Source organism: Cherax quadricarinatus, chromosome 6, assembly GCF_038502225.1.
Source record: "Cherax quadricarinatus isolate ZL_2023a chromosome 6, ASM3850222v1, whole genome shotgun sequence".
Classification (NCBI taxonomy): Eukaryota; Metazoa; Arthropoda; class Malacostraca; order Decapoda; family Parastacidae; genus Cherax; species Cherax quadricarinatus.
This window is the reverse complement of record NC_091297.1, coordinates 52,045,339-52,059,962: the sequence shown is the minus strand read 5'-3', so window position 1 is coordinate 52,059,962 and position 14,624 is coordinate 52,045,339. Positions and strand designations below refer to the sequence as shown.

At 39.8% G+C, this 14,624-nt stretch overlaps 1 protein-coding gene across 1 annotated transcript in view; it reads right to left on the bottom strand.

The window, feature by feature from the left end:
• LOC138852016 (glucose-6-phosphatase catalytic subunit 1-like) overlaps positions 1-14,624 on the bottom strand; it is a 141,462-nt gene that overhangs the window by 96,636 nt on the left and 30,202 nt on the right. Inside the window, exon 2 of the mRNA XM_070081632.1 lies at positions 13,892-14,098. Within this exon, the coding sequence (XP_069937733.1) occupies positions 13,892-14,098 (207 nt within the window). The remainder of the gene's footprint in view (positions 1-13,891; positions 14,099-14,624) is intronic.

The window sequence follows — 14,624 nt, the reverse complement described above, 5'->3', positions numbered from 1 at the left end:
CCACAACCTCCCTTCTATCCTAACCTGTCCTACCTAACCTGGCCTTATCCAACTAACTATCCTCAACCAACTGCCCAACCTAACTATTTGTCCTGGTCTCCTAACTGGTCTTATTCCTAATTCTAACTTCAACCCATAATTCTCCAATTCCAACTATGGTCTAACTGAATCTCCCAACTAACTATTCTGGCATCTAACCCAACTACTTTGCTCAACCCAACATAACTATCCCATCCCCAACTTGGCATAATTTATCCTGCCTCTTCAACCAACCCAACGTAAGTCACCAACCCAACCCAACTTATCCTATCTAACCTATCTGCTGGACCCTAACCCTCAACTTTACCAACCACAGAACCTCTGGAATCTATATCAATCCTACCTGTCCTAACCTCCCAATGCTAACCTATCCTAATCTTATCCTGGCTCTCTAACTAATTAATCTTAACCTAACTATCCTACCCCAATACTATTCTATCCCTTATCCTGTTCTAATTCTAACCTAATCCTAACTTCTCTCAACCTTAACTTATGTTTCCTAACCCCTGTTCTTGACCTCCTAATTGAATGCCTAACTTATTCTGCTAACCTCTAATCTCCCAATCTTTCCTAGGCCTCCAACCTAATAGTTCTGTTCTCAATTTGTTCTGTATTTGACCTTATTCTTATTCATTTGTTTCACTTTGTTTTTAACACCCTTTCAAAACACTTCATACATCATTTGAAACCCCTCCCTTCAATATCTCAATCATACCAATTGTCATCTGACTGCAGACATAGATTCTTGAATTACTTCACATAAGCATTGAGTGTCACATAAACACTTTGAACATTTCAAAGAACATGAAGCACTTCAAAATATCATTTGATTACTCCCAAATGATTTGACAGCCACTTATCTACGAGACATTACCATATCTAACACACTGACTAACTTTGAACCAACTCTGAACACCACTGATCTTCTTCAAAAAATACTCTGCACATCATTTGAACACCTTCAAAAAACACCATCAAACACCTCCGAATACTCCCAAAAACACTACTGATTACTACCAAATCACCACTGAATACTACCAAATCACCGTCAAAATCACCAGAAACTAAGTTTAACATCACCATCTAACATCCTTTTTATAGAAATCCCCTCAAATCACTATAACCAAGAACTCCCTCCCCATTTGGCGCATAAAAAAAAAGCATGAACACAAACCTAATACGCAAACACTTAGTACATGATCACCATCAACTGAAAACATATCTTGTACACACACATAATCTAAGACAACCACCAACTACAATCACCCATGTTCACTTACCTCAAAATCACTAATATCACAGAAAACAATCATTTTTATAAACATTTCACACACACACAAAAAAAAAAAATCATATTTGACAATATCTAAGCGCACTCACCTCACTACCACCAACACACGATGTCACACCTCACAGGACCGACGAGCTCACCTCCAGTGACGTCACACTCCCATTGTGTTACTTGGTGGTTGGTAACATCACACCCAACCCACCTTGTTTCAACCTGTTGTACCCTACATTATCTAAGAACACTATATCCAAGACGATTACCAGATTTTATGATCCCCAACACCAAGATCACAGAAAACACACATTTTTATAATTATTCACACAAAAATCACGATCACCAATTCCATATCATGTTTACCGTCATCTATCAACACTAATCACCAAGATCACCAAAAATCTAAGATCATGCATCTCAAAACTACTATGATCACTGAAAACACTTATTTTTTAAACATTCGCACAAAAATAAGACATACACAAAAATACCACAACACTTCCACCAACATCTATAACATAACATGAGCACTATAACATATCACTATCACAAAAAAACAAAAAAAAAATAATACACAAACACCCACATATTATACATTTCAATCACAAATTTAAGACATGAGACATACACACCAAATCTAAGACATTCACCTCCAACTAAGACATACACATCACCCCTAAAACATCCTTCCTTATTCATTCCGTATATCTCCTAGAGCTGTTTTAACCCCGACGGGCCCATCACGACGTAGGAGCCAGAGTGTAGTAGGTGGTGTTGGAGTGGTGATGGTTCCTCTGGCTCCTACGTCGTGATGGGTCCGTCGGGGTTAAAACAGCTCTAGGAGATATACGGAATGAATAAGGAAGGATGTTTTAGGGGTGATGTGTATGTCTTAGTTGGAGGTGAATGTCTTAGATTTGGTGTGTATGTCTCATGTCTTAAATTTGTGATTGAAATGTATAATATGTGGGTGTTTGTGTATTATTTTTTTTTTGTTTTTTTTGTGATAGTGATATGTTATAGTGCTCATGTTATGTTATAGATGTTGGTGGAAGTGTTGTGGTATTTTTGTGTATGTCTTATTTTTGTGCGAATGTTTAAAAAATAAGTGTTTTCAGTGATCATAGTAGTTTTGAGATGCATGATCTTAGATTTTTGGTGATCTTGGTGATTAGTGTTGATAGATGACGGTAAACATGATATGGAATTGGTGATCGTGATTTTTGTGTGAATAATTATAAAAATGTGTGTTTTCTGTGATCTTGGTGTTGGGGATCATAAAATCTGGTAATCGTCTTGGATATAGTGTTCTTAGATAATGTAGGGTACAACAGGTTGAAACAAGGTGGGTTGGGTGTGATGTTACCAACCACCAAGTAACACAATGGGAGTGTGACGTCACTGGAGGTGAGCTCGTCGGTCCTGTGAGGTGTGACATCGTGTGTTGGTGGTAGTGAGGTGAGTGCGCTTAGATATTGTCAAATATGATTTTTTTTTTTTGTGTGTGTGAAATGTTTATAAAAATGATTGTTTTCTGTGATATTAGTGATTTTGAGGTAAGTGAACATGGGTGATTGTAGTTGGTGGTTGTCTTAGATTATGTGTGTGTACAAGATATGTTTTCAGTTGATGGTGATCATGTACTAAGTGTTTGCGTATTAGGTTTGTGTTCATGCTTTTTTTTTTTTATGCGCCAAATGGGGAGGGAGTTCTTGGTTATAGTGATTTGAGGGGATTTCTATAAAAAGGATGTTAGATGGTGATGTTAAACTTAGTTTCTGGTGATTTTGACGGTGATTTGGTAGTATTCAGTGGTGATTTGGTAGTAATCAGTAGTGTTTTTGGGAGTATTCGGAGGTGTTTGATGGTGTTTTTTGAAGGTGTTCAAATGATGTGCAGAGTATTTTTTGAAGAAGATCAGTGGTGTTCAGAGTTGGTTCAAAGTTAGTCAGTGTGTTAGATATGGTAATGTCTCATGTCATAAGTGTATGAGTTAGTTTTTTTTGTGCTAATGTTGTAAAGTCTGGAGAATGAGGGAGGAGTTTGGGGGGATGAGTTGTAATTTAATGAAATGTGTAAGTGTAGATAAATTAGAGCTGTCAAATCTTATTTGGGAGTAATCAAAATGATATTTTGGAAGTGCTTCAGTGTTGTTTGGAAATGTTCAAAGGTGTTTATGTGAGTACTCAAATGCTTTATGAGAGTGTTCGAAGTAATCTTGGGGTTGTTCTGTAGTGAGATGATAAAGGTTGTGGATGAGAGATATTGAGAAAAGGGGGTCTCAAATGATGTATGAGAGTGTTTTGAAGGTGTTCAAAGTAAAGTGAGTAGGTTAGGATAAGTTAGGTTAGGTTATTTTAGGTTAGGTTAGGTTAGGATAAGTTAGGTTAGGTTAGGATAAGTTAGGTTAGGTTATTTTAGGTTAGGTTAGGTTAGGTTAGGATAAGTTAGGTTAGGTTAGGATAAGTTAGGTTAGGTTAGGATAAGTTAGGTTAGGTTAGGTTAGGTTAGGTTAGGTTAGGTTAGGTTAGGTTAAGTTAAGTTAAGTTAGGATAGGTTAGGATAAGTTAGGTTAGGTTAGGTTAGGATAAGTTAGGTTAGGTTAGGTTAGGATAAGTTAGGTTAGGATAGGTTAGGTTAGGTTAGGACAGGTTAGGATAGGTTAGGTTAGGTTAGGTTAGGTTCGGTAGGTTAGGTAAGGTTAGGTTAGGTTAAGTTAGGTAGTATTCGAGATGTTTGATGGAGTTAGGTTAGGTTAGGTAAGGTTAGGTTAGGTTAGGTTAGGTTAGGATAAGTTAGGTTAGGTTAGGATAAGTTAGGTTAGGTTAGATTAGGTTAGGTTAGGTTAGGTTAGGTTAGGTTAGGTTAGGTTAGGTTAGGTTAGGTTAGGTTAGGTTAGGTTAGGTTAGGTTAGGTTAGGTTAGGATAAGTTAGGTTAGGTTAGGTTAGGATAAGTTAGGTTAGGTTAGGTTAGGTTAGGATAAGTTAGGTTAGGTTAGGTTAGGTTAGGTTAGGACAGGTTAGGATAGGTTAGGTTAGGTTAGGTTAGGTTCGGTAGGTTAGGTAAGGTTAGGTTAGGTTAGGTTAGGTTAGGTTAGGTTAGGTTAGGTTAGGTTAGGTTAGGTTAGGTTAGGTTAGGTTAGGTTAGGTTAGGTTAGGTTAGGTTAGGTTAGGTTAAGTTAGGTAGTATTCGAGGTGTTTGATGGAGTTAGGTTAGGTTAGGATAGGTTAGGTTAGGTTAGGTTAGGATAGAGGTGTTTGATGGAGTTAGGTTGGGTTAGGTTAAGTTAGGTTAGGTTAGGTTAGGATAGAGGTGATTGATGGAGTTAGGTTAGGTTCGGTTAGGTGAGGTTAGGTTAGGTTAGGATAGAGGTGTTTGATGGAGTTAGGTTGGGTTAGGTTAAGTTAGGTTAGGTTAGGATAGAGGTGATTGATGGAGTTAGGTTAGGTTCGGTTAGGTGAGGTTAGGTTAGGTTAGGAAAGGTTAGGTTAGGTTTGGTTCTTGGTTATAGTGATTTGAGGGGGATTTCTATAAAAAAAAAAGGAAGTTGGATGGTGATGTTAAACTTAGTTTCTGGCGATTTTTGATGGTGATTTGGTAGTATTCAGTGGTGATTTGGTAGTAATCAGTAGTGTTTTGGGGAGTATTCGGAGGTGTTAGGTTAGGTAAGGTTAGGTTAGGTTAGGTAAGGTTAGGTTAAGTTAGGTTAAGTTAGGTTAGGTTAGGTTAGGTTAAGTTAGGTTAGGTTAGGTTAGGTAAGGTTAGGTTAGGTTATGTTAGGTAAGGTTAGGTTAAGTTAGGTTAAGTTAGGTTAAGTTAGGTTAAGTTAGGTTAGGTTGAGTTAGGTTAGGTTAGGATAGAGGTGTTTGATGGAGTTAGGTTAGGTTAGGTTGAGTTAGGATAGGTTAAGTTAGGTTAGGTTAGGTTAGGTAAGGTTAGGTTAGGTTAGGATAGGTTAGGTTAGGTTAGGTTAAGTTAGGTTAGGTTAGGTTAGGTTAGGTTAAGTTAGGAACGGTTAGGATAGGTTAGGCTAGGTTAGGTTAGGTTAGGGTGTGTGTGTGTGTGTGTGTGTGTGTGTGTGTGTGTGTGTGTGTGTGTGTGTGTGTGTGTGTGTGTGTGTGTGTGTGTGTGTGTGAGTAACTTATAAGGTAAGCAAAATTATTTACCTTGTATCAGTGGATTAATTCATTTTAAATAATATGAGGAAGGATTAATTCATTTTAAATTAATATGAGGAAGTAATTATAACTTGATGAAGAGAGACTTTTAGTTCATTAAAGTTAAGTCATATTTACCCCTTCATGAAAAATGTATCACTCTACCTGAACACCAAGAATTACACCGAGATTAATATATGCCGGTTCATTCATTAAAAAAAAGAAATGTTTAATAAAAATTTTTAAGACATGATGAAGTTTTTAAATCAATCAAACCTTACCATGAAAAATGTATTGAGGTAGAATACAAATGTTTTATCTCAATCTTCCCCTTATTATTTTAAAATGAACTAAAAAGCAATGACCTCACCAAATTTTAGAATAAGAGAACACAGTAAGGTCTGTCCTGAGTTGACGCAGGTGTTCATGATTATCTTAAATCTACCTTTGGTGTGAACCGCATTACACTGTGGCGTCGGGGGGAAGGGGTGGCCCACAATGAGTCTCTCAGAGCGAGGAAAGTGTTTCTATTCGGAAATCGAGTAAATATTTCTACCAGTGTGTGTGTGTGTGTGTGTGTGTGTGTGTGTGTGTGTGTGTGTGTGTGTGTGTGTGTGTGTGTGTGTGTGTGTGTGTGTGTGTGTGTATGTGTGTGTGTGTGTGTGTGTGTGTGTGTGTGTGTGTGTGTGTGTGTGTGTGTGTGTGTGTGTGTGTGTGTGTGTGTGTGTGTGTGTGTGTGTGTGTGTGTGTGTGTGTGTGTGTGTTAGGTGTCATAGAGTTTTTTTGTGAAAATCTTGGTTACAGTGATGCCATTAGTTAAAACGAGTAAAATTTGTTGGTAATTGATGAGGGTAATGTAGTCGAATTAGAGTTACCGAAAAAAAGATGATATAAGTGGGTTGTGATGAAATTAGTTTAAAAACGATATTCAAAGGTGTTTTGAAGGTGTTCAAGGGTGTTTATGTGAGTATTCAAATGATTATGAGAGTGTTTTGGGGATGTTCAAAGTAAAGTGTTTGAGTTAGTTTTTGTGACTTTTTTTCTGATGTATTGTGTCCCCTTAATAACTTTAATGAACTAAAAGGGTAAAAACGAGAAAATGCCTAGTCTGGAGACTGAGGGATGAGTTGTAATTTAATGAAATGTGTAAGTGCAGATAAATTAGAGATGTCAAATCTTATTTGGGAGTACTCAAATAGTGTTTTGGAAATGTTCAAAGGTGTTCAAAGGTGTTTTGAGTGTGTTCAAATGTTGTTTTTTGAAGGTGATCAAGGGTGTTTTGATTGAATTCAGCGTGTTTTAGTAGTATTCAGTGGTGTAATTGGGAGTACTCAAATAGTGTTTTGGAAATGTTCAAAGGTGTTCAAAGGTGTTTTGAGTGTTCAAATGTTGTTTTTTGAAGGTGATCAAGGGTGTTTTGAAGGTGATCAAGGGTGTTTTGAAGGTGTTCAAGGGTGTTTTGAAGGTGTTTTGAGGTTATTCAAAGGTGTTTTGATTGAATTCAGCGTGTTTTAGTAGTATTCAGTGGTGTAATTGGGAGTACTCAAATTGTGTTTTTTGGAAGTGTTTCAGTGTTGATTGAAAAATGTTCAAAGGTGTTTTTGAAGGTGTTCAAGAGTGTTTTGAAGGTGTTCAAAGGTGTTTATGTGAGTATTCAAATGATTTATGAGAGTGTTTTGGTGATGTTCAAAGTAAAAGTGTTTGAGTTAGTTTTTGTGACTTTTTCTGATGTACTGTGTCCCCTTATTAACTTTAATGAACTAAAAGGGTTAAAACGAGAAAAATTTGGGTTAGTTTGAGTTAGTTTTTGTGATAATGATGTGTTGTATTTTGTAAAGAAATTGTGGGTATTAACGAAAAAAATGCGACTTTCTGATGATGAAAAATTTGGGTTAAGAGTGAAAATGTTTCCCTATGTTGTATATGTGTAGGGGTAAAGTTCGACATGATTCAGCTTGTATGTGTGACGTCACTGACAGAAGGTAAGTGTTCCCTTATTAACTTTAATGAACTAAAAGGGTCGACAAGATTCAGCCTGTGTGTGTGGGGGGGTCATCGCATGACGTCACACTTGTTTAGACCTGTAGTAAGCATGCCCCCATAGGAGGAGTCTATTTTGAATGCTTATACCCAGAGGGGGGGGAATCCAAAACTTGATCCGAGGAGATAGAGGAGAAATACTTGGACATAGAGGGTAGAAGTGGATGGTGGGGGAAATCTTTGTAATATTGATATCGAGAAAACTTGATCCGAGGAAATGGAGAATTTCGAAACCCCCATAGGGGGGAATCCAAAAAATTTGATCCGAGGAGATCGAGTCTTGGTAATATTGAGAAATTTTGGGATTGGGGGGTGGGGGGTGAAAGTGGGGGGAGGGTGAACCTCAAAAATCTTGATCCGAGGAATTGGAGTCTTGGTATTATCGAGAAATTTTTGGGGTTGGGGGGGTGAAACTTGGAGGGGGATCCGAGGAAGTGGAGACTTTGATATTGAGAATTTTTGGGGGATGGGGGGTGAAAGTGGGAGGGGGATCCGAGGAATTGGAGACTTTGATTTCGAGAAAAATTTGATCCGAGGAGATCATAAGAATTTCGAAACCCCCATAGGGGGGAATCCAAAAAATTTGATCCGAGGAGATGGAGTCTAGGTATTATCGAGAAATTTTGGGATGGGGGTGAAAGTGAGAGGGGTAATCCAAAAATTTGATCCAAGGTGATGGAGACTTTGATTTCGAAAATTTTGGGGTGCAAGTGGGAGTCCATTTTGACTCTTTATACCCATAGTGGGGAATCCAAAAAACCTTGATCCAAGGAGATCATAAGAATTTCGAAAACCCCCATAGGGGGGAATCCAAAAAAATTGATTCGAGGAAGTGGAGACTTTGATATCGAGAAATTTTTGGGGTTGGGGGGGGTGAAAGTGGGAGGGGGATCCGAGGAGATCATAAGAATTTCGAAACCCCCATAGGGGAGAATCCAAAAACCTTGATCCAAGGAGATGGAGACTTTGATTTCGAGAAATTTTGGGATGGGGGTGAAAGTGAGAGGGGGAACCTCAAAAATTTGATCCGAGGAGATGGAGAGCATAAGAAAATGAAATTCAAAAAAAATTCGAAAAAAATCGGAAAAAAATTCGAGGCGCGGGGGCGATCCGGACGACGCTGCAGAAGGCGCAGCAGAAGGCGCGGGCGGGGGTCGCGAAGGGCGCGGGCGGGCGCGCGGGCGGGCGCGCGGGCGGGCGCGCGGGCGGGCGCGCGCGGGGGTCGCGAAGGGTGCGGGGGGGGTCGTGGGGGGGGTGTAAGGGTTGGGGGGTCAAGGGTGAGGTAGTCTCGAGGGCGAGGTCAAGGTCAAACCGGAAGTAACACCTAGGCGTGAAAAGGGGATGCCTCAGAAGAAGGCCCTAGACCGGAAGGGACCTCCCTGTAGAAGGCCTAAACCGGAAGGGACGCCCCTGTAGAAGGCCTAAACCGGAAGGGACGCCCCTGTAGAAAACTTCACTACTTATATATATATATATATATATATATATATATATATATATATATATATATATATATATATATATATATATATATATATATATATATATATATATATATATAAATATATATATATAAATATATATATATATATATAAATATATATATATATATAAAAGCTCTTATAAAAACATGTATATCCAGCACCATGCACCATGCTTCCAGTTAACTTGGAAATGATTGTGTCGATGCATGGACCATTTAGAGGCATATGTTATGGAAAAACAATGTGAAATTAATGTTAACGAGGGAGTGACCAGTCAGTGCATCCTCCCCCACGTCACGGGGGTGGGTGGTAGAGGTGGGATGTGTAACTAGATGGTGAGTGAACACATTGGTTCAGCAGTGCCCATACCCACATTGTTCATAGTGTACATTGGAAACAAATAAAGTTATGTGTATTGTAAGACAGTGTGAACAATATATAGTGTGCAAGTCCATGTGTATTGTACTCCCCGGGATAACCCCACTCAACTTGCGCCTCCCCCACCTAATTCCCAGGGGAAGTTTTCCCCTTCCCCTCCCGGCCCCTCAAACTCCACCAGGTCACCACGGTCAAGTTCACTACCTTCCACGCACCATACCCACCCAGCATGTCATATTCCACTCCTATTGTCTAGCCTAGCAGATGGATGCCAACCAGGAGGAAGCAAGCAGCCAGGGAAATGGCACGGCTGGCAATACTAGGAGAGGCAAGTGTCAGACATGCTTACAGCTTCGTTGTCTCAACTCTAATGATTTCCTCCGCAAACACGGTAGTTGCCCTGGTTCAGGATGTCCTCCTGTGGAAAGTGATGATCCAGAGCCACCTCAGGCACCTGAACCCACTCCAACAGATTTCATCTCATCAGACAATCTCTTGGAAGCAATTAAAGCAACAGGTAAGAGGACACTCACACATATTCCCAAAGCAGCCCGTCCACACGCAGCTGGGAAACTTACAGACCTCCTGAAAAAAGTAAACGATGGTTCCACTATCTTAAATGCTCCACCAACCATCAAAGCATGGCACAACTTGCTACTTTTTGGCAATGTCTGCTTAGCTGTGCCGGAAAGAAGGGGAAAGAGGCTAGCCTCAATGATAATTAAATCCTTAAGAGATTTTCCTAGAGTTGATAACCTCATTAGCCTTCCCCGTCAACACAAAAAAGGGAGAGGCAGAACCCCCACTCACTCTACTGACAGTGAAAAAGTCAGAGTCCAGGTGAGCAAGAAAACTGAAGAGGGCAACACAGTGGGGGCAATCAGAATTATTACCAGTGAAGATACAGTTGCTCCCAGGGATGCTGACACTACTGAAGCACTTAGAGGAAAGCACCCTGCCAGGGAAACCAGTGGCACCAACAGTTCCAACACCTCTGTCCCCACTATGGAACCATTGATTTTGGAAGACTCAGACATTTACAAAGCAATAATGTCGTTCCCATCTGGCTCTGCTGGGGTTTACACTGGAATAAGGCCACAGCATTTAAAGGAAATGGTTAATCCAGTTATTGGGGAAATTGCAGAGACACTGCTTTCAGAGATCACAAGGTTCCTTGGCTGGTCTGATTCCTGATGAAATTAGACCTTTCTTTTTTGGTGCAACACTTTGTGCACTTAAAAAGAAGGATGGAGGAATTCGGCCAATTGCAGTAGGCAACACGTTACGCCGCCTCGTGTCCAAAGCTGCTGTCCGAAGTATTCGTGCACAGGCAACCATGATGCTTCAACCAAACCAGCTTGGCTTTGGGGTCTCTCAAGGAAGTGAAGCAGCGGTTCATGCAACAAGGGCGTATATCAACAACCTGCCTGAGGACAATGCAGTGGTAAAATTAGATTTCAAGAATGCGTTCAATCTCCTGAAAAGAGACGTGGTATTAGCAGCAGTACAAGAACATTTCCCTGGTCTCTTTCCTTTTGTTTCAGCTGGGTATAGCAAGGAATCAATGCTTCTCTTTGGAGAGCATGAAATCACATCATCGGAGGGTGTCCAACAAGGAGATCCTCTTGCACCATTTCTCTTCTGTATAGTAGTTAGGGAAATCACAGTCAGACTGACCAGCGAGCTAAACATCTGGTTCCTAGATGATGGCACACTAGCAGGTACAAAGGAGTCCCTCCTACATGACCTTACACAGGTAATGACACAGGGACAGGAAATGGGTCTCATCCTGAATCCATCCAAATGTGAAATCATCTCAGTCAGTCAACAAGTGATAAATGCAGTGAGATCAAAACTACCAGGAGCAGCAGTCATTGCCCCCACAAATAGTGTCTTGCTAGGAGCACCTCTGGGAAGCATTGCTATTGACACAATTCTCAGGAAGAAATTGGAAGAGTTAAGGAGAATGGAACAACGAATAGGAAATCTGGACACCCACGATGCCTTGTACCTTCTCACAAAGTGCTTGAGTCTGCCCAGGTTGACATATTTCCTAAGATGTGCACCTTCATATGATAACCCTATACTGCACGAATATGACAGTATTCTGAGGCAGATTTTTACGAAAGTACTTAACCTTACTCTAGAAGACGGGCAATGGAACCAAGCTACACTTCCAGTCAGACTAGGAGGCATTGGTGTCCGCAAGTCATCACAGATTGCGTTACCTGCTTTTCTGTCCTCGTGTATTGCATCCAGAGAGCTTGTAGCAGCGATTCTCCCTGAACATCTTAGGGACAAGACTGGAGTCCAGGACCAAAAATTCATTGACGGAGCAATGATCTGGGATAATCTAACGGGCTCTGAAACCAGACCTGCTCCCCCCAACAACTATAAACAATCGCACTGGGATGGTCCAATAGTGGAAAATATAGCCTCAATAATGCTTCAGAGTGTGTCAGGGAAGGATAGAGCCCGCATCCTGGCAGTGAGAGCCCCTCATGCTGGGGACTTTCTGTTGGGTGTTCCCAACTCCAGCCTTGGCACACGCCTCGACCCACGGACCATCCGCATCGGTGTTGCCCTTCGACTTGCCGCCCCTATTCTCGCCGAACACAGGTGTATTTGTGGCAGTGAAGCAGCAGACCGATTCGGGTACCATGGTCTTGTGTGCCGTAAATCCGAGGGAAAGATTGCAAGACATGAGGAAGTTAATAACATTATCAAGAGAAGCCTCACAACAGCTGGATGCCCAGCAGTATGGGAGCCACCCCAACTATGTAGATCTGATGGCAGCCAGAAGCGTCCAGATGGTATCACCCTTCAAGCCTGGACAGATGGGAAGCAGGTGGTGTGGGACTATACACGTGCATCTACCTTGGCTGATACCCATCTCCAATACATCAGGGAGGAAGGAGGGGCAGCTGCCAGCTTCAGGGAGTCTCAAAAGTCTAGAAAATATGGAGAACTTGCCCATCATTATATGTTTGTTCCCATAGGCTCAGAGACCCTTGGCTCATGGGGAAAGAGTGCATCTAATTTCCTTAAGGAGCTGGGAAAAAGACTCATCAGGGTAACTAGGGATCCCAGGGCAGCTAGTTTTCTGTTCCAGCGGCTCAGTGCGGCTGTTCAAAGGGGTAATGCCTGCTGCATTTTGGGCACACGCCCCAGCTCTGAGGAGCTGGATGAGATTTTCGCCTTATAATCGGTGATACACACGTAACAACATGTACCGTATATGCCACCTTTATATTAACAATGTTTCTCTTAAATCTTCTGTGCCATATTATGTAATAAAATATTCCTATTAGTAAAAAAAAAAAATATATAAAAAGATGGGGTGGTAGGGGAAGTGGAATATTCAAACGGCTTCAGGAAGAAACCCAAATATTCTTCCTTGAAGCCTTTTTATCCACTTCTCCGAGGCTATGGGTCAAACAATTTACACCAGAGGTGGACCCCATCATATATTGAAATATATATATATATATATATATATATATATATATATATATATATATATATATATATATATATATATATATATATATATATATATATATATATATATATATATATATATATATATATATATATATATATATATATATATATATATATATATACATATATATATATATATATATATATATATATATATATATATATATATATATATATATATATATATATATATATATATATATATATATATATATATGTCGTGCCGAATAGGCAGAACTTGCGGTCTCGGCTTAAATAGCAACGCTTATCTTGCCATATAGGACAAGCGAAAATTTGTGTATGCAATAATTTCGCCAAAATCATTATGAATCTAACGAAAAAAATATATTTCACTGTGTTTGTTTAGTGTTAAATTATTGTAAACAAATCTAAAATATATATAGTTGGGTTAGGCTAAAATAAATTGTTCTTGTTATAATAAGGTTAGGTAAGTTTTCTAAGATTCTTTTGGTGCAAAATTAGAATTTTTTACATTAACATTAATGAAAAAAATATATCTTTAAACGTATAAGAGAAAATTTTAGAAAGGACTTAATTTTAAATGAGTTCTTGCTAATTGACCAGTTTTACATATTCGGCACGACATACATATATATATATATATATATATATATATATATATATATATATATATATATATATATATATATATATCCGCCCTGCCTTGGTGGGATACAGCCGGTGTGTTGAAAGAAGATATATATATATATATATATATATATATATATATATATATATATATATATATATATATATATATATCTATATATTTGTGTGTGTGTGTGTGTATGTGTGTGTGTGTGTATGTGTGTGTGTGTATGTGTGTGTGTATATGTGTGTGTGTGTGTGTGTGTGTGTGTGTGTGTGTGTGTGTGTGTGTGTGTGTGTGTGTGTGTGTGTGTGTGTGTGTGTGTGTGTGTGTGTGTGTGTGTGTATGTGTGTGTGTGTCTAAGAAGGCAAATACGTCAAACGCTAGCCTCACCTCAGGAAGAACATCTTGCTGAGGACTCTGTCGATGAAGGCTGAGACGAGGATGTAGAGCATGGCAGCATTGAGCTTGGTGTGTCCCGATGGCATGCCTGGACCGGTCTCGCAGGTCCGGGGGAACTGGTACAGGAATGGCGGGAAGCGGTCCTTGTAGAGTGAGGTCTCGTGGATCCACCAGTACGGTCTGTCACCTGCCAGTATCCTGCCCAGGACACCAGGCACCAGGAGGAGAAGGTGAAGAGTCAGGGATGGAAGCAGTGTTTGATAATGGGCAGATGGATAGAAGGTGTGGCTGATAATGAGGAGAGAGATGGAAGGTGTGGTGGATAATGAGTAGATGAATAGAAGCAATATTTGATAATGGGTAGTTGAATTTAAGCAGTGGTTGGAATGGCTAGATTTATGGAAGCTATGATTGTTAATGGGCAAAAAGATGGAAGCAATGGTTGATAATGGGTAGATGAATGGAAGCATAGGTAGATAATGGGTAGATGAATGGAACCAGTATTTGATAATTGGTAGATTGACGTAAACAGTGATTGATAATGGGTAGCTGAATCTAAGCAGTTGCTGGTAATGGCTAGATGGATGGAAGCTGTGATTGTTAATTGGTAGTTGGATGGAAGCAGTGGTTGATAATGGGTAGGTGGATGGAAGCAGTTTTGATAACGGGTAGATTGATGAAAGTAGTGGTTTATAATGGATGAATAAATGGAAACAGTGGTTGA